Source organism: Motacilla alba, chromosome 19 (genome assembly GCF_015832195.1).
Source record: "Motacilla alba alba isolate MOTALB_02 chromosome 19, Motacilla_alba_V1.0_pri, whole genome shotgun sequence".
Classification (NCBI taxonomy): Eukaryota; Metazoa; Chordata; class Aves; order Passeriformes; family Motacillidae; genus Motacilla; species Motacilla alba.
Window position 1 is genome coordinate 2,613,193 of NC_052034.1, and position 18,476 is coordinate 2,631,668.

Sequence of the window (18,476 nt, forward strand, 5' to 3'; positions counted from 1 at the left end):
CTCCCGCCCGGCTCCCCCACAGCATTCCCGCCGCCCCCCGGCTCCCACACGGCTCCCCCGGCTCGCACAGCACCGGGGGCCGCCCGGCCCGGGGGTCTCCTCTGGGCGCCGTCACCTCAGAGCCGGAGGGGCCGTGAGGGGAGCGGGGCGGCGGCGCAGGGGCGCGATGGACAGCGCTGAGGGGCCGCTGACGAGACCCCCGCCCGCAGGGAGAGAGCCCCGGGCCCGGCCCCGCACTCACCACGCTCCAGCGGCTCCGCTCGGCCCCGGCACAACGCGGAACTGGGCCCGGCACAGCACGCCCCGGCCCGCCCCGGGCTCCGTCACTTCCCGAGCGCCGCGGCCCCGTCACCTCCGGGCGGGCGCGGCGGAGCGGGCAGGCGGGAGCGGCAGGTGAGCAGCGAGGCGATGCTCCCCCGTGGCCTCCTCATTTCCCCCCTGAGGGCCGCGGGGTCCCGCACGGTTCGCTCCCCGCTCGGTTTTTACCCTCGGTGTCCGCTCGGGCTCCAGCGCGGCCGGGCCTGGCGGGGCTGAGGTGCCGCAGCCCGCGGTGGAGCTGGAGGCGGCTCCGCTCCTCAGCTGAATTTGGGGTATTGACTTAAAAACTCCGGCATTTCACAGTTTCTCTCCCCGTTTTTTTAGGTGTAATTTTGACATGAGGAAAGGCTGAGAGAACTGGGAGTGTTCAACCTGGAGAAGAGAAGCTCCGGGGTGACCTTATTGTGGCCTTCCAGTAGGTGAAGGGAACTTACAGGAGAGGTGGGGCAAGACTGTTTACAGAGGGAGACAGGACAAGGGAAAATGGGTTCACATTGACAGGCAGGAGGGTTAGACTGGATATTAGGAAAACATTTTTCCTTGTGAGGGTGGTGAGGCCCTGGCACCAGAGAAGCTGCGGCTGCCCCATCCCTGGAAGTGTCCAAGGCCAGGCTGGACGGAGCTTGGAGAAATCTGGGATAGTGAAAGGTGTCCCTGGCCATGGCAGAGGGTGGAACAGATGATATTTAAGGCCCTTTCCAACACAAACCATTCTCTGAGTCTATGATAATTTCTCATTTTATCTTAGCTCTGAGTCAAAGCCCATCACCAGTGACATGTTTGCAGTCAGAAAGCTGTGTCTGGGGAACTGTTCCTTGGTGTTTCTAACAAATGTTCTTTGTCTTCAAATAACCAACTGAAAACCAGGTGAGAGCACACAAAATGCTCTCAGAAGCTGAGAAACGCTCAAGTGAATTCTGTCTTTCCCCCCTTCCAGAGGCAGTCTCCAAAATCCACCATGATTTCTCTCTTCGAGCCCGAGTTCCTGAATGTCATCATCGGAGTCGTGTGTGGCGTGTGCCTGGGCTGGGGCATCCGGGGGAGGCTCCGCAGGAAGCCTGGAGCTGGAATAGTGCCAGAGCCTTCCGACAGCCTGGGGGGCGAGGCCGACATCATGGGGGAGTCCGGGGAGCTCAAGCTGGTGCTGATCGTCCGCAACGACCTGAAAATGGGCAAGGGCAAAGTAGCAGCACAGTGCTCCCACGCTGCTGTCTCTGCCTACAAGCAGGTTCACAGAAGGAATCCCGAGCTCCTGAAGCAGTGGGAATATTGTGGACAGCCCAAAGTGGTCCTCAAAGCTCCCGACGAAGAGACTCTGGTGCAGCTGCTGGCTGAGGCGAAGCGCCTGGGGCTGACTGTGAGCTTGATACAGGATGCTGGGCGTACTCAGATAGCTCCAGGCTCCAGGACAGTCCTTGGGATCGGACCAGGACCAGCTGATGTCATAGATAAAGTTTCTGGTCACCTTAAACTCTTCTAAACCGGTACCAAAAAAGACCTGGATGTGTTCGTGTATGTCAGTACTGAAGGGATAAAAATCTAAGTTGGGTTTTTTTTCCGTATCTTCCCTCAGTGTTAATAAAATAAGCAAGTTTTCTAAGATTTAATTTGTAAATCATGAGTTTCTCTAGCTTGTCTTCCAAAAGGGGGAAAGAAAATTCTAGGCTCAGGGCAGTTGAGGAGGGCAGAGCTGGCACAAGAAGGAACTCAGTAAATTTACAATTTGTACAATTGGTTGAGGATTGTGCACATTGGTTGGTGGAGTTTAAGAGTTTCCTCTTTCTGCCTGTTTTCTGGAGTGCATACATTCTTTAATTCAGAAAGGCTCAGCTGCTGAAGCAGTTAAGAACTGCAGCTGGGGGAAACTGTAGCCAACTTCCTGCCCAAACAACCTGTAACTGGTACCAGGCTGACCAGTTCTACTGGATTTGCAGCCCAGACCAGTAAACGGTTGTGGGGAGCAGCTGTAAGCTGAGCTTCCCTCTGGAGGGGTCTGAGCAGCTCCTACACGTGCAAAAATGTGCAGCTGAGCCAAGGTGTGGGGAGTTACCCTCCATATAAACAGCTGGGCACTCAGGGACAGACTCAAATCCTGGTTTTCTTGGGATTAACAGGCACTCCTGGGTTCAAGGAAGCACCCTGTTACAGATCAGAGCACCTTGGGGGTCCCAGTTAATTCTACCTGTACGGTTTGTGAGAGTTCTGCTGTCAAGCACCTTTGCCAAGTGTTGTGAACCAGTCTGGAGGAGAGGGAACAGGATTTATCTCCATCTGCAGCCATCCACAGACCCAGAGGGAATGGCAGAGGGGCCGAAATGCCAATAAACAGAGGATGGAAATGTTTTTATACTGCACCTCTTAAGAGGCAGAATCCTTTTCAGGGACTCACTGCAGCCTTTGCTCCACCCCTGCTGACCACAGAGATCCTGGGGGGGCAGATGAGCCCCTGCCAGCCCCATTCCATGGAAGTGCTGCAGTGCCCAGCCCCAGGATCACAGCACTCACCTGGAGCTCACAGCAGGAACAGGGAGTGGGATCTGGATCCTGATGCCCAGAGTGGCTCCTGGTTACGAGACAGGAGCTCCTAGAGCTGCTGGAAATCTGGCCAGTGCTGTCAGACTCGTTACACTCAAATATGACAGTATTCATAAAGAAACATTTAAGTCAATTTTATTTGAAGCTAAATATGTTTAAGGCAATTTACATACCTAGAACATGATCTCAATTGAACGGGCACACCCTACTACAATCCTAATGTATCATCTGGTCGAATATGCTGGAGTTGACCACAGTGCAGCCAACTGGTGAAAAGTGCTATTTTCTTCTCTCTGGCATAATCTCTCTCTCTAGAAAAAGCATTACATATTTTCCTGTATTGCCCCCTCAGTGCAAGACCCCACTACTGGTCCCCATTGCTGCTCTGCTGCTGGCCCCTCAGCCCCTGCACACGCCTGCATTGCCCCCCACTACCAGCACTGGAATACTTGGTTTGAGTCCAAAGGTCCTTTTTTTGAAGACAGTAAAGTGAAGCTACCACTATGCAGCATGTCCACAGTCCAGTAATTTATTTTTAAATTGCGTAATTTCAAATTGCACAAACAAAACTGAACAGCAATATGCTTGAATTCTCTCTTCTGTACACTCAAAACAGTGATCTAAAACACCACAATATCCAACATACACAAACCTCAGGGCAGGGTTAGTAAATACACAGATTGGAATCATGGTGCTCTGTTCCTGAATGGAATGTCCCACAAAAGCACAGGATACAGCACAACATAAGGTCATCTGTTACATATGGAGTGAGCAAAAAGACACTAGCATTTTCTATATGCGTAACTGGAAAAACCTGCATAGGTTAAGGGGAAAAAAAAAAAACAAAACCAAAAAAACATAACCCAAAACTTTTACTCATTTTAAGTCAGGCAAGGTTGTCTGTACGCATTTTAAATTCTTTTAGAGCTATGCAATCCAACCCAGGGAGGATATGCTGATTAGTGTTGTCTCTTGTCAGCAGTCTTGCAAGGTCAAATACGAGTATCTTGGCTTTAGCTTTCTCCAAATATACAGTGAGACTTAAATGCATTTAGAATAGACAGTACATACCGTAAGCTGCTCACATACAATGAACTTAAGATTCAATATTAGAGTGTAACACTATAGAGTGCAAATCAGAATCTTCACAATAGACTTAATGGTAATAAGCAGTCCTGCAAAAGCCCACTTGAACAAAGTCGTTTAAACTATTCCCCTTCTGAAAGTAAAAGTCTAAATGACATGGAATGTGAAAAAGATTTAACAGAAGTGATTCAAATCGTTTGCGCTAGAAAAAACAGTCCTTCATGAAATAAAGGTTACAAGAACACGAGGCAGAACTCTTTGCTTTTCCCTGTTATGAGTTAAAGCGGGGAGGGACGGTGGAGTTTCAGTAAGAAAAGTTGCTGCTCCAGACTGGCTTGTGCTGCATCTCACATGCTGTAGCCGAAGCCGGGCTGCGGCTGCCCGTACGGGGGGGCCGTGTAGCCGTAGCCGAAAGGTGCCTGCGGAGGAACTGCCACGCTGGGTCCCGCTGTCAGCATCAGCTGCGGCTGGCCTGCAACACACAACAGGCATCTTACTCCTCTTTCTCAACCGAGAAATCGCTCTGCTAAATGCCTGAAAGTTTTCAGGAGGTTGTTTTCTGTGTTTCACCCTGCTGACCTGGACTGGGCTTCCTCGGGGCCAGAACAGGTATTTTCCTACAAAAGCTAGGACACAACATATGGCTAAAAAGACTACAGTGAAGAAACTCTTACTAGGATAACGTGGATATGAAGAAAATACCAAATATAAAATAGGTATAAATATGCTTTAGATATAAAGCACACTGCACAAGATCCAAATAACCCCTTGCTGGAAGTCTGGAACAGCACAGCTCCTGTACACCTTTCCTTAAGGAGCCAGGACAACCTTCAGTCCTGCAGTCCACAGCCCACCTCAGCAGCCACAGCACTTATCTGGTGGCACTTATCTAGTATTTTGGAACACATTCCTTAAGACTTGATTTCACATGGAGAATGTTCCCATTCCCCAGGACTTTCTCAGGAAAAATACAAGATTAGGGAAGGCTTGTTTTAAAAGTGAAATATGTAATTGATAACACACAAACAAAAGCATTACCATAAACAATAGGTTGTGTTTCTGTAGCTTGCTCCTCTTCCTTTCTCAAAGACTCTGATGCATCCAGTTTATCCACCTGGAATTGAGACCAACAATTAAAGAAATCTCCTCTAAAACAGGTACTTATTCGTGGCAGAGAAGTGGAAAAGCCTTAGTGGTATGTCAACACCCATCAAGAAAAGGAGACCATTTACAAGTTAAGATCAATTCAAGTAGCAATGTTGGTACTGGTGCAGTCAAGATTGTCTGTTTCCTGAAAAAAACCCCTCACTGAGGGATTTTCAACTACTTTGAAAGCTCACTCCAGGCTGAAGCTTTGTACAAAAGGTTCTGGACTGGACTGGAGCTGGACAGTCTTTGGACTCAGACTCAGATTTGAGTTCAGTCTCAACTGGAGGCCTCTGGCCTCAGAGCAATTGCCAAGATAACGCCCAGACCTGGAGAAGTTTCCCTGGGGGTGACATTGAGGCAAAGTAATCTGGTTTGTATTTGGATAGAGCAGACTGCAATAGCATCCGACATGTCACTTGAGCCTCAAGATTTCACTTTCCAAACCCATTCACTCATGCAATTTAAGTCAAATGCAGAGAATGCATGTGTATAAGACTTGCTTTTTCCACTCCAGAACTGTGTGGCAGTCAGCCTAAACCCACAGATACTCCAATTCTTCCAGCTTTACACACAGTAACAGACAAGCCTGGCCAGCTTCACTGCTGCACTGCGAGTGCAGTGGTGCTGTTTGCCCACCCCTACAGAAAGGCAAGAGAAGGAACTTCTGTAGTGAATTATTGCTCATTTCTAAGACAGATCCAAGGGAACTCAGCATTTCTACTGTCTAAGGCAGGCCCTGAAACTAAAACCACAAAATGAGGTATTGGTATTTTACCTGGGAGATAAGATTTAGAACAAAGTCAGAGATAATCACGCCAATTACTTTGAAAGACAATAACACAACTCACAAGATTAATATTTCATTTCGTTTGTGTCCTTAATAAAGGAGTTTGAAGGTTTCCTGCACTTACACGGGCTCAGTGTTATTTATTCAGCTCCAAGATTCACAAGTGAGTTTTGAGCTGAACTGTGCTCCATGAGCAAATATCTGCTGGCAGCTCCAAGAGCTGGGAGCTCCTCCTTTCAGCTGTGAGTTACAATGTGTGTTCCATAAACCTGTTCCTCTGTAACCTCAAGCTGAGGCACAACTCCAGGAGTCCTGAGCTCGAGTTCCCTCAGTGACTGGGCTTCCATGGCCAGCCTGGTGGTTGCCTCCCACAGCATCTGCCTTGCTGCTGCCAAAGCGCACGGGATCGTATCCAATGCTCCAAGACTCATTTCCAGACACCGTGCTGGGAACTGCACTGTTTTTAACTCAAAACAGCGACACACTGAACACAGAAGCACAAGTTTAGAGATGCAAATCCAAGGAGAATGTGCAGAGTTTGCTACTAAGCAGAGGCATTCGGCTTACTCACACTTGGAAAGCCTCCAGCCCAGGACATTCAATGCATTTTGGACCCAGTTTTTGATGCCTCCCCTCAGAGCTGAACAAATACTGACGAGAACAAGCACAAGGTTGAAACCAGCCTGCAGGATGGTTCTTACACCACTTGCTCGAGCATCACCAGCTTCAGGGCCCTACACTTGGAGCAAGATTGACTGAAAGGCTTTTCCACAGGGACTGCAATAAGCTGCAGAGGAAAAGTAACATGCATTCAATGTTATCGTGTTATGTGTGCATGAAAAAGAGGCAAAAGTACTGAAGCACGAGTGAGGTCTGAAGATGACTGCCATACAGGCTCCCCCCAAAAAACCACACGCAGCCCACAGCAATGCCTTGGAGCTTCAGGAGTAGTGGGATGTAATTGCAATGACTGCTACACATGCGTAGTTTATGCAAACACTGCAGTTCAATTACCTTTTTTCACACACACGCTCTCCTACTTTCCTTACTAGCTGCTGAAGGACCTTACACTACGTGTCTTAGGTTAGCCTCGAGTTCCAGTGGTGTCTTTATAGCCAGCAGTTTTTGCATTTAGTCCATCTTCAAAGCTGCCTGTCACTTTGGTTTGCCCTTTGCTGAGCCACATTAATGGAAAACTCCTGCTAGGGCTGACCCCTGGGCTCAGGAGGATCACAGTGGCATTTGTAGGGAAGCAGATGGACAGAAAACCTTGGATTGCCCTTCTGAAGGTCAAAGTTACGTAGCAAAAGGCAAGCCCTGGAGTAGCCTCAGAAGAGCAATAAGCATTACCATTTTTATATATTTTTTTAATGAGGTAGCAGGAGAAGTTTAGTGAAGCTGAAGAGCTTGGAAGGCAGTCTCTTTTTTGGACAACTACTAGAAATTTACTATAGGGAGGAGAACCACAGACTTGGTGTAACAGCTGAAGTTTTCAATTGCTACATGAACTAGAGCACTGTGTGGATTAAATCAGCACCATGAGAACTGACACCTGAGTGAGGAAGAGTCCCTCTGGAGCAGCCAGTATCTACTCTGCCTACGGTCAGCACGCATTAGTCATGGTCCAGAGATCAGGAACTGGATCACAGCCCTTCAACCAGCAAATGCCAGACTGATTTAGGGATTCACAGACTCATTTCTTATTGTAGGAGGTTCTTCCAGTCAGATTGGCTGTCAGATAATAGCACTGGTGTAAGTATTTGTGTGTTGTTTCAATTGCAGGCTGACTGTGATCCAACTGATCACCTGTATGCCCTTCCTGAGGATCTATTAGCTTATTAGTAGCAAATGAATCTACTTTTCTCCTACAGCACTAGCTAGTGAGAGTTAAACAATTTGCAAATGCTTTAGTGATATTTTGTTTGGGGAAAAAGCAGTAGCAGCAGTGTAGTAAACATAGGAAAGAAAAAAACTCATGCAGAATCCTTAGACTTAGTCCTCCAGACTTAAAGATGGAAAACAAGAATCAACTTTCACCTTTTCCTTTATTGCATCAACCTGCAAAGGAATTCAGAAGGTGCAGCTTAGAAAAATCAAATTCCATATTTAGCATATAAAAAGGTAGAAACAAAAGCGTCAGGGAAGAAATAATTAAGGTACAGGTGAGTAAAAACAAAAGCACACCAGAAGTATCTGCTTTAGAAAGGCAGCACTGCTTCTTGCTGGCTCTTACTTCATTAGCTACACCAAAGCTACATCCTAATCCTTTATCAGATCAGGAAATTTTTATCTTTAAGAATTTACTACTCCCACCAAAGGCATGGTGTTAGCTTGGTACAGGCATCTCTGACAAACAGTTGTATTGCTCAGCCCACCTCCCCCAAAACAGCATTTCAGGCTGGCTACAGAACTACAGGTAGTCCTGCCTTTGGAAGGAACAGCCAGGCAAGTTTCTGCACAAACAGGCACCTTAGTCTTCACTGACTGCATGAAAGTAAAAGCTGAACTCAAGCTTGGAAAGGTCTTAATCATTAAGCAATTTACACCATTTCACTGGAAGATACTCCAAAAGCTTCAGCTGGGAAAATCTTGCTAGTGACAGCTGGATTTAACTCAAGTCTGTTCAGGCCTGTCAGAGCACTATCAAGTAGTTCCCCCCTCCTGAGTCACTTCAGATAAGAGTTGAGTCATAATTAGTGCCATTAAGTAGAGTTAAATGCATAGCAGAGTAAGTTATCTCCAGGTCTAGCTATAAAGCTGTTTTAGTACACAGTCTAGAATTTAGTTAAAGCTTGATCCCAGCTGGGATTCCTGACTGACACAGCACAGGAAATGCCTGGAGCCTGGAACTCCTTTAGACACTGCCCAGGGTCAGGCAAATACTACTGATGTAGGTTCTGTAACTGGTAGAGGGTGAAGCCTGCAAGTGTTTCAGCCTCTTAGAGGGCGAAGTCTCTCCCCAGATGGACTGAAAAGTAAGTGTGGACATGGACAGACAGACATTGGACAAAGCCCAAATCAATGTTAGTAGCAAGCAGACAGTCTCAAGGCATTCACCACAGTGACTAACAAGCTCTGGGTGTTGGAGAGGCACCTGCTCTTACCTTGGTCAAGTATTCCTTCATGACCTGGATAAAGTATGGCATGGCAAAGTCCATAATGTTGTGCCTCCACGCTGTTTCCAAGACAACATCCGGCCTTAGGAGATCGTAGCAGGTGAAGAGACAAGCACCAAAGCATTCCCTCTTGTTCTCCTGCAAGAACCACTGCAGCAGCTCTTCCGCCAGCTCGGTATCTTTGGATTCGGAAGCGTACTGCATGGCATCCTGCAACGGGACAGAGCCTCAGCCTCGGGGGGCACAACAACCCACAAGGTGCTGTTAACCAAGCTCCTCTCAGAGCCAACAAGCCAGAGCTGCTAAAGCTGCCCTGCTGCTGTCTCACCTTGTAGAGCCTGTCCTTCTTACAGAGCTCCACGCTCTGCTTCCAGCGGTTGTTGCCTTTGAAGAGATAGGCAGCGATCCTTCGGAACTCTATTAGCTCGTGCTTCTCCAAACGCTGGGCCAGAGAAATGTTGTCAAAGTTGTCATAAGCATCTATAGAAGTCCTAAGAGCCTGAGTGAAGCAGAAAAAAAAAAAAAGTCACGCCTCAGATGTACAACTGCACCCACAAAATGCAAATATTTTCCGTTAGTTCTGTGCTTGTAGGAAGATAAAGTACCCCAGCCAGACCTGCAGAGATCTGCTATTTATTTGAGAAGCTGCTGCTAGACACACACAGGGTTTAGAGTGTTTCAGTCAGTATTTTTCACTAGGTTAAGTCTCTGAATACCAGGCAGCTGGTCTCTGAAAACAGTAAAACAGCCAGACATCACAACTGTTTGCCTCTTCTGTGAGTCCTTTTGGTAGCACCCAGTGTTTGTTTGCCTTAAATAAAAGCTGTCACACTCAGAACAGAGTAGCCACTCTATCCCCAATAGGAATGACACAAAATGCTCTCAGAAAGCCACTAACACTTTTCCACTCAATCCTTGGCTCCTCACCACTAATTCACTTTAAGGAATGTAGGCAAGCAGGTAAAAACTACTGAAAATGAGAAAGAAAACTGTGTTTCTACACATTAAACAAAGGCTGAGAATATGAGGTAAATCCAGAATTAAGAGCTTCAAGACAAGACATACCTGGTAATCTTCTTCAATAATGAAGAGGTTGTTGAGGGACTCATTGACTGATTTGTTGTTGTGATTTTGAACAGAGCGCAGGTAAGGCTTAACCAGGGGCAGCTGTTTAACCTTCAAGGAATCACAGAGACACATTTAAGTCAGTTTTTTGTGGAAGTCTCTTAGCATCTTCCCTGGCAGGCAGGGGAGCAGCTAAGCATTTTAAAATGCTACTACAGCTCAGTGCTTTCCCAGCTTTTGTTTTCATCTGGATAGCAGGAAAATTACCTTTGTGAAGAACGTGACAGCACGAGTGTGGTCAAGCCGAGGGGACAACACCATCAGCAGATCATTGAGCAGCAGAGGCTTAAATTCCAAATAGAATTGAACTGCCTTGTAGTACAGCTCCACATTGGCCACCTAGAGAGGAGTAAAGATGCATGTTCAGAGCAAGAGTTTGATTGTGGGGAAATCTAAATGAAAACCAGACATAACTTTCACCGGGAAAGCAATACCTTAGTGATGATATCCTTGAACTGGCCTTCTTTCCAAGCATCTGTTGGGTGATTCATCATTGTGATTATGGCATTATCATACTCTTCATACTTATCATACAGGAACACCAGTTCAGCCCAGAGATGGGCTTGTTCTGCAGCTCTCAGAACCTAAGCAAAAGGCAGAATTAGCAATATTTGTTAACTGGAATTTCCATCAGTGCTCAGGTTCTAGTGCCATTAATAACCTCAGGAGCTGCTCATGCAAAAGCTGGGTACAGACAGCCCAAAAAGGTGTGTTTTCAGCTAAATTTAAAGCCTCAGACATTCACCTTGGGAATGTTGACTCTGGACCAGAACAGCTCCAAATGCTCCCTCATCTTCTGTGGCTTGAACTTGGAGTAGAGAATTGCCAGCTCCGTGAACATCCCCATGTGCGCTCGCTCCAGCCCAAGTGCTGCTTCCAACATAGTGATCAGCTCTTCAAAGTACCCACGATCCTTAGAGACACAGACAGAGACATTTCACATCAGCAACCATCCAGAATCCCAGATTTTGACAGGGTTGCCATGACAGAACTGACTGTACAACAGGAATCAGCTTAATTACCTGGTAATAGTTGATTAGTTCTTCCAGCTCATCTGCATGCACTACAATATGGAGCCCACACAGCTGAGCCAGGCGGAATTCTTTTCCATCCACACAAGCAAAGCAGACCTGGAATTGAGAGTTGTGTTACTGCTTAGAACCAAGGCTTCTGAGCAAGCCCCAGCTTTGAAGTCCTTGACCTCAGAGCAGTAAATTCACCTCTTTCCACGTGCGAGTGCTGTTGGCTTTCCGAGCACCATCCACGGCTGCCTGGTACTCGCCGAGGTGCACCAAGGTTGAGGCCAAGCGGCCGAAGTTGGACACGTTGTTGTACAAGAGCTTGGCTGCTTCATACATCTTCTCATCGTAGCAGCGATCACCAACCTGGGGCACAGCACAGCCAGGTTATTCCTGCACCTTTTCAGCCAGTGAATTAAACGTGGGGCATTCAAGCCTTTGTCAAATGGATTTAAAGGCCAAGATCTATGTGTGTACCCAAAGAGATAGAATTCCCAACACCTCTCTGTGAGTCAGCAAAACAAAGTCAGTCCCACTCACCTGCTGGATATGTGCATTGTTGGGGCCATTGATGAACTCCTCCAGCTCTGCCAGGCGGTTTGTTTTAGCAAGAGCAAAGATTAATTCTGTTTCCACATACGACTCCCGGGCCTTCTTGCGTGCCATCTGCAGATATTTCACCAGTTCTTCCCAGTTTCCTATGGAAAGGAGTTCAGAATGTTTATTTCCCACCACTGGGGACATTTGTGCTTAACTTAAACAATCAGCTGAACCTAATTTTGACATATTTCTACAGCTATTCCCCAACAATCAACAACCTTCACACTGCTCATTAGGCATTAATCAAATCGTCTCAGAATGGGCTTAACAAAAATCTTATTTAACTTCGTACAAAGAACCAAAGAAAGAAGTCTCCAGCTAGCTAAAGAAGGAAATTACAGGCCACTGATTATCTGCAGATGGAATACACTACCTTTTCCCATTCTTATTTAGGGCAGTCCTTGAAGGGCCAAATTCCTCTATTTGCATCAAGATACAGGTCTGGCAGAACTGCAGTTTGAGCAGACCAGGCAAAAGAGCCGAGCAACATCAACAGCCAAGGTGTAAATAAAACTCAATCATACCACTGGCATTAGCAGCTTGAACGACTTCCATGTACGAGGAAGGATCATCTGCTTTAATGTAGGAGTCAATCGCTTCCTTTACCATCCCCTTCTGGAGCTGTGCTTTGGCCAGCTGGCTCCACACTGCAGGCTCGTTGCAGCGCTCGGCGAACTCGTAGGCACGGTCCAGGTTCCCAATGTGCTCTATCAACACCTGGGAAAAGCATAACCATGATCAGCCACTCTCAGAAAGGTCACTTTTACAACACACCAAGCTGGGGTTTATCTGAGTTCCTCAATGGATCCACAGCTTTTAAAAGAGAGGGACTAACTCCATACAACCACACAGCGTGAGTGATTTTAGACTCACAAAGTTTCAATAAACAACATTTGCTCTGTTTTGTAAGACAAGACACTGAGCAGCTTTGGGCACTTTGCTAATTGCTGTTAAGCACCAGCAAAGTCCTGGTGTGGGGATGCACAGGGAGTTTTTACAGCCTGAGAATCGAAGATACCTGTACAGCTGATGTGTTGACATCAAACTTCCTGAAGATAGCAAATGCCTCCTCAAAAAGCTCGTTGCTGATAGCAATATTGGCTATATCAGGGGCATCATAGTTATCCAGGCGATTGATGTACTCCATGACACGGGTGCGGTCAGCCTTGATAGCTGTAAGGATGAGAAGGTTCTGCAGGTTCCTGAAGAGGGAAAGAAATAAATACTTATCAAATAATGATCGAGAATTTCACCCTCCCCTCTGGAGAAGGTATTAGTTTATTTGCTGCTTCACGTTACAGCAATAACTCCAAGTTTCCTGTGGCTTAGTTTCCATTTCACACACCTGTGCTCACTGAACACTGAATTATCCAGAACAATTTTCTCCAGCAGTTCAATGAGCTCATTGGGAAGATCTGCAGTCATGAAGGCCTTCACAGTGACAGAGACTTCCTCGGGGTCCTGGGTCTCTGACAGCGCAGTCTGGACAACCTGCAGGCAGAGCACGGCGTGGAGACATGAGTGATGTCAGGTTCTGCAAATCCAGCTGGGACAGGCAAGGCTGTCAATGTCCTGCCAGTTGTACCTGGTCAATCAGGGGTCTTCTGTAGGGGTTGCTTTCCAGCAGCACACTGGCCCAGAGCTCGGGGTCCTTACGACGAACTAAGTAGCGGGAGAGACTCTTGAAGAGGGAGTTCTCATTGCACACCTGCAGAAAGGCACAGCTTGCTCAGAGGGAAGGCAAGGCTACGGAGCCCACAGATAATTGTACTGAAACTCTGAACTGAGGGGCAGACTAGGAATCTCAGCCTTTGATACTCCATTACCCTCCCATTTTAGGATGGGCAGGAGAGTTTCCCGTTTCTCATTAAGCTGCAGAGGGAGGTTAAACAGCCACCTCCTCTTGTGTGTTAGAAGCATGAACTTCCCAGCTTAATCCATTTTAGGAAATACATGCTTTTGTCCTAAAGCTCTCTATGTAGCCCATGACGCTGATGTTAGAAGTCAATCAGGAGGCAGCAGCCTGGGCATACGTACATTAATCAGCTCCAGATCACACTGTCCACGCTCGTAAGCCACGCAGGCCAGGTGAGGGTCCCTCTTCTCACAGTACTTGCCAACAACACGACTGTCATAGTAGGGATTCTCACGCAGGAATCTCTCTGGGTTGTTGTTGCTGTCAATGTAGATCTTGGCCAGTGCATTGTGAGTGGCAGGCTCCTCACAGCCCTCGTGAATTCTTGCTTCCAGCCAGGGCAGAAGCAGCTTCAGCCTAGAAGGAATTGATTTTCTCGTTAGAGGCTGAGTAAGTAAATATCCAACTGCATAATTTCTACAGTCTGGAGGCCAGTCTTGGTGTAGGACAGCGTCAGTAACTAAACCAGAGTTACAGTGCTCTGTTCTAACCTACATTTTGATTCATTATTATAATGCTGTAACCTTATACACCTCATACACACCAAAGTTATCTGGAGAGATCCCCACATCAGCCAAGAATTAGAGCTGGCTGTCACCCAGTGGCAGCTTCTGCTTGTGTCAGTACCAGCTTCAGCTGTGTGACATGCACTGATGGATGAGCAGCAAGCACTGCCAGACTGGGAACTGGTAACAGACTTGTAGAAGTTTAATACCTGTTTCTTTTCTCAACCTCTGCAACAAGTTCATCAGTTGAAAATTGACCTCTCACTACAAGGATGAGGTTCTTGATCACGTCTTCAGAGCAATCCACATCAAGCAGTCCCCCAATAACAACGGGCAGACGGCTTGGATTCACCTACACAGGAGCATTTAAAGAGGTCAGGATGCTGTCAGGGAGCAAGGGCAGGCAATACTTATCCCCAGAATTCCACTTGTTAAGATCCACCCCATCTTCCCACCTTTACTCCCAGCCTCCCGAGGTTCTGAACAAGCTCAAAAGTCAATTCTTCAGTCAACAGGTGTTCCCATCCCAGCCCAGTGGCTCACTTAGCTCCCACAGGAAGCTCTGAGCAATCCACTTTGTCCCTGCAGGAAGTTAAAAGGAAAACTTCCCCTCCTCCCCCCTCCAAAATGTTGAGACTTACAATCACCCCAACAACTCCAAAGTTATTCTACCAAGTCTTCCCCCTTCAAGTGGCACATGAGTGGGAGTTACTGCTTAACCTGACTGAAGAATGAGATCTGACTCACATCAGGGCTAATTTACTGGAGGCCACTAATAATCACTTAAATGTCAGTCTCAGGTACAAATCTGTTTGCAGAATACTTAAACATGATGCCTGGAGCTGTATATGGTACTGTAAAAACTGATCAGTTTGACTCACTGAAGCCAAGGGGCAAGCTGTCACCTACCTTCTGTACATAAATCTCAATATATTTTTGGAGATTATTTCTATACAAATACAGCACCAAGTCGTGGACAAAGTCAAAACGGTCGCACACAATGATGAGAGGCAGCTGGTCAGTGAGTTTAGCTTCCTAGAAAGAGAAGAGCTTTAGTAATTTGGTTTTGCTCTTGGACTTAAGCAGACAAATAATACAGTCACTTAAACTGTCAAAGCAGCTGAATTTGGAAAGCCAATCTCAACAGTCAACCAAATAATGACAGCTTGCTGTTCAGCTAATTGTTTGCAATATGTAAAGTGGGAGCACTCACACCCACTCCAGGACGTGAGGAGCAAAAAGCTTTTTGGAGTTTAACCCTGCTCCTTTGCAAGGCAGACTCTATAGAGTTTTACAACACAATACAACTATGACAAGCCTAGGCTATAGAGAATATTTTCAGTTGCCACTGGTGTTTGGTGTGCAGGATTAGCACTCTGGGATTTCAAAAGAAATTTAACCAAGACTAGATTAAGTTGTGGTTCATAATGTAAAAGTTATATACAGAATTAACTTTGAGTGCCATGTGTCATGTGATACCTCCTAACTATGGATTTAGAGAACAGTAAGAATTAAGCTCTACAGCAGTACTACTTAAACTGCTTACCAGATTAATCATCTAAAAGCATTCCAACTTTCAGCATAAGGTTACAATGGTTACAGTACAGAAGCTTAGTCTATGTGGCAGACAGTATTCCGGATGCATATTTCAGATCACTTATTCCAACATGCACATCCCAGAATATAATCCTACATATAAATTACACTTAAGGACTTTACACAGGGAGGCCTGTACTGGGAGATTTACCTGGTACATGTCCTGCACATTCCAGACATGGAACAGCACAAAAAACAATAACTTTCATCAGGAATTTGACAGCTTGATAACATATCTTAGGTGGCTTGATCAAATTACATACCTTACACCTCGGTGACACCAGGTTAGTTTTAGAGAATTCTCTTGGGAAGAGTTTTGCCATCTTCAGATATGATCAGCAAAATCTAAGACTATGCTATGTAACCAACAAACATGAAGGCAGGAAATGTTCCCAGATAAAGTTTTCCCCTCCCACATGGTTCCTCAGGTATTTCTCAGAGTGCTGTGTTTGTCAGTAAGCTCAGTGCTAACACTACAGAATCTGAACTTTGAGCACACCATCTTTTCCTGCTCTCCAGCAATGCTCTGGATCAGCCAGGATATATTCCCACTGACTGGCATCTCCCAGCAGAGATAAACCATGGCTCACCTGGCTGAAATTTCAGTGTGTAGGAGTAAGACAGATCAGCCCTGAACCTGAAAGCATTCATGGAATTAACTGACTCTTTTCATCTGTTGTTTCTGTAGTTGCTCAGTTGGAGTTGATCACACTATAAATAAGCATTAAGTTATCAACTCATTTGGCACTATGGGTGTTCTCAAGTTAAGTAAACTATTTCCTATTTTATAGCAGGCATTTTTAACAAGTTCTAGGTAAATTGGTACATTTACTACAGGTTAAGAGTTCAAGCCAGATTAACCTTAGCAAGAACAGTGAGGAACTGACCTGACATTCTCATTTTTTAGACAATATTCCAGGTTCAGACTTCATTAGGAGGTACTGTCAACATGGCAGATACCTCTGGTTTGAGGACACTTGGATCCTTAAGTGCAAAGGTTAAAACTCATCTATTTTCACAGAGCTGCCTCATTTCACTAGTGACACACCATGTTTTATCAGAACCCCAAACAGCCCCAGACAGTCCAGTGTTATCCAAACATTACCTTGAGGAAGTTTTTAACACGTTCTGGATCATAGCAGTTACTTTCCCTGCAGATTCTTTCCACTTCTTTAATTTGTCCTGTCTTGCATGCAGCTTGAATGTACTTGAAGTGCACATCTGGATCCTGGCTGAAGTTTACAATGGAGCCCAGGAAATAAAACAAACCTGGAGAGAAACAGTCAACGTATTATTTGCTGGTCTCACTTGAAAGTACAAATGCCAAAGGCTGCAGAAATTTAAGGCACCCATTTTGGACAAAGGCAAGAGGCCAGCATTCTAGGTTTTTCTACAGCTCCAAACATTTTCCAGGATTTCAGAAAAACAAATTATGCAACTTAACATCCTAAATTATTAGGAAATTATGCATCCTAAACAGGGAAACTTAAAGGTTTAGATCTGTTTCAACACAGCTTGAGGCCTAACTACTTAAGCTCATTATGGCTTTCTAGATTTCAGCAGACAGACAAACAACTGTAATGAGGTGAGCACCAGCTCCTCTTGCAGAAGTACAGACTAACCTTCAAAGCTCTTGAAGGACTCAAAGAGCTCAATGAGTGACTGTGTTGACAGCTGTTCATGGTATTTGGAAGCCACCTGGACACAGATCTGCAGGTTCTGACGGATGTTAGCGGACAGCATCGCACGCAGACACTCCAGAGAGTCTTCTACTGATAAGGACCCAAAATAATTCACTAACCACTGCAAAGAGCACACAAGGCATTTTAGACCTGAGCAGAAGAGCAGTTATTAAAGGCTGGATTTGTAGGTGCAGGGTGTTTGATGCCTTACCTCAGGGTTGAGGAGGTGAGTGTGAACTACTGCACGCTTGATGTCGTAGAGGTCTGTGAAGTGCTCGAGTGCTCTCTGCAGCAAACCAGCCTTCTCACACAGCTGAGCTATGTGAGCCCGGTCATAGTGAGTAAACATTTGGTTTCCCAGGATGGCATCTGCAACCTAGAAGGAACAGGGAACATTTTCACTCAGTTCCTGGGCACTGCCAGCAGTGTTTGCCGTGTCCCACTGCAGGAGGTCTGAGCGGGTACCTGAGGCGCGTGCATGAGGTTCATCTCAAGTAAACGTGTTTGCAGGGGACCTTCTGAGGGACGATTATTCTTCAGTGCATCCAGCAGAAAGGCTGTACATTGCTGGATTAAATTATATTCCATAAAGACATCCACAATCTGAAAAAAAAAAAAAAAAAAAAAAAAAAAGGAAAGAAATTTAGGTTTTTGATTAGGAACTGGAGCAATCAATGCAGCTTCCAAAGCTAAATCCAAACTCATTGCTCTGATGGTTTGAGCAGGGCTCCTCTTACCAATTTAATGCTTTGAAGTCAACATTTCACAGCAATGAAGTTATTTACCTGTGTAATATCTGCAAGAGGCTCTTCATCTTGAACAAGCATTTGTGCAAACTGCTGTCCTTGATCAGGGCTGATTCTCATTACATTCCTCAGCAAAAAGATCCAGTCTGGAGTATATCCAACCTGAGAAGATGATGGAAAGTGAGAACTCACCAAGAGCACACACCTTGTTAAATACAGAGCTAGGTAAAAGCTACTGCCAGGAGATTAAACAATCCAGCCAGGATTTCCTCTTTTGGAAAAGACTACATGGGGAA

The 18,476-nt window shown here is 46.0% G+C and overlaps 3 protein-coding genes across 12 annotated transcripts in view; 1 reads left to right on the plus strand and 2 right to left on the minus strand.

Annotated features, from left to right (window-relative positions):
- The window catches only part of VMP1 (vacuole membrane protein 1), a 62,165-nt gene extending 61,848 nt beyond the window's left edge, over positions 1-317 (minus strand). For 2 of the 3 annotated variants that reach the window (XM_038158463.1, XM_038158466.1), the window contains exon 1: positions 242-317. The gene's annotated coding sequence lies outside the window, so the exon portion shown is untranslated. The remainder of the gene's footprint in view (positions 1-241) is intronic. The other variant, XM_038158464.1, reaches the window with a different exon arrangement.
- Positions 318-350: 33 nt separating this feature from the next.
- Positions 351-1,920, plus strand: PTRH2 (peptidyl-tRNA hydrolase 2). 2 transcript variants are annotated; one of them, XM_038158469.1, is made up of 2 exons: positions 351-393; positions 1,256-1,920. In XM_038158469.1, the coding sequence occupies exon 2, from the start codon at positions 1,277-1,279 to the stop codon at positions 1,796-1,798; it is 522 nt and encodes a 173-aa protein (XP_038014397.1). In that variant the 5' UTR covers positions 351-393; positions 1,256-1,276; the 3' UTR covers positions 1,799-1,920. The 2 variants fall into 2 exon arrangements, with proteins under 2 accessions (XP_038014397.1, XP_038014395.1); XM_038158467.1 differs by lacking the exon at positions 351-393 and adding an exon at positions 439-733.
- Positions 1,921-3,361: 1,441 nt separating this feature from the next.
- Positions 3,362-18,476, minus strand: part of CLTC (clathrin heavy chain) — a 29,804-nt gene continuing 14,689 nt past the window's right edge. For 2 of the 7 annotated variants that reach the window (XM_038158452.1, XM_038158453.1), the window contains 25 exons: positions 18,220-18,342; positions 17,900-18,037; positions 17,646-17,810; positions 17,375-17,555; positions 16,858-17,021; positions 15,904-15,915; positions 15,066-15,191; positions 14,366-14,508; positions 13,773-14,007; positions 13,321-13,443; positions 13,081-13,226; positions 12,754-12,937; positions 12,260-12,452; positions 11,676-11,833; positions 11,337-11,501; positions 11,139-11,246; positions 10,862-11,029; positions 10,551-10,700; positions 10,324-10,455; positions 10,057-10,167; positions 9,320-9,490; positions 8,980-9,201; positions 7,913-7,933; positions 4,978-5,053; positions 3,362-4,411 (listed from right to left, as the gene is read on the minus strand). In XM_038158452.1, coding sequence (XP_038014380.1) covers positions 4,287-4,411; positions 4,978-5,053; positions 7,913-7,933; positions 8,980-9,201; positions 9,320-9,490; positions 10,057-10,167; positions 10,324-10,455; positions 10,551-10,700; positions 10,862-11,029; positions 11,139-11,246; positions 11,337-11,501; positions 11,676-11,833; positions 12,260-12,452; positions 12,754-12,937; positions 13,081-13,226; positions 13,321-13,443; positions 13,773-14,007; positions 14,366-14,508; positions 15,066-15,191; positions 15,904-15,915; positions 16,858-17,021; positions 17,375-17,555; positions 17,646-17,810; positions 17,900-18,037; positions 18,220-18,342 — 3,540 coding nt within the window. In that variant the 3' untranslated portion in view covers positions 3,362-4,286. The remainder of the gene's footprint in view (positions 4,412-4,977; positions 5,054-7,912; positions 7,934-8,979; positions 9,202-9,319; positions 9,491-10,056; positions 10,168-10,323; positions 10,456-10,550; positions 10,701-10,861; positions 11,030-11,138; positions 11,247-11,336; positions 11,502-11,675; positions 11,834-12,259; positions 12,453-12,753; positions 12,938-13,080; positions 13,227-13,320; positions 13,444-13,772; positions 14,008-14,365; positions 14,509-15,065; positions 15,192-15,903; positions 15,916-16,857; positions 17,022-17,374; positions 17,556-17,645; positions 17,811-17,899; positions 18,038-18,219; positions 18,343-18,476) is intronic. The other 5 variants (XM_038158454.1, XM_038158455.1, XM_038158457.1 and 2 more) reach the window with 3 other exon arrangements.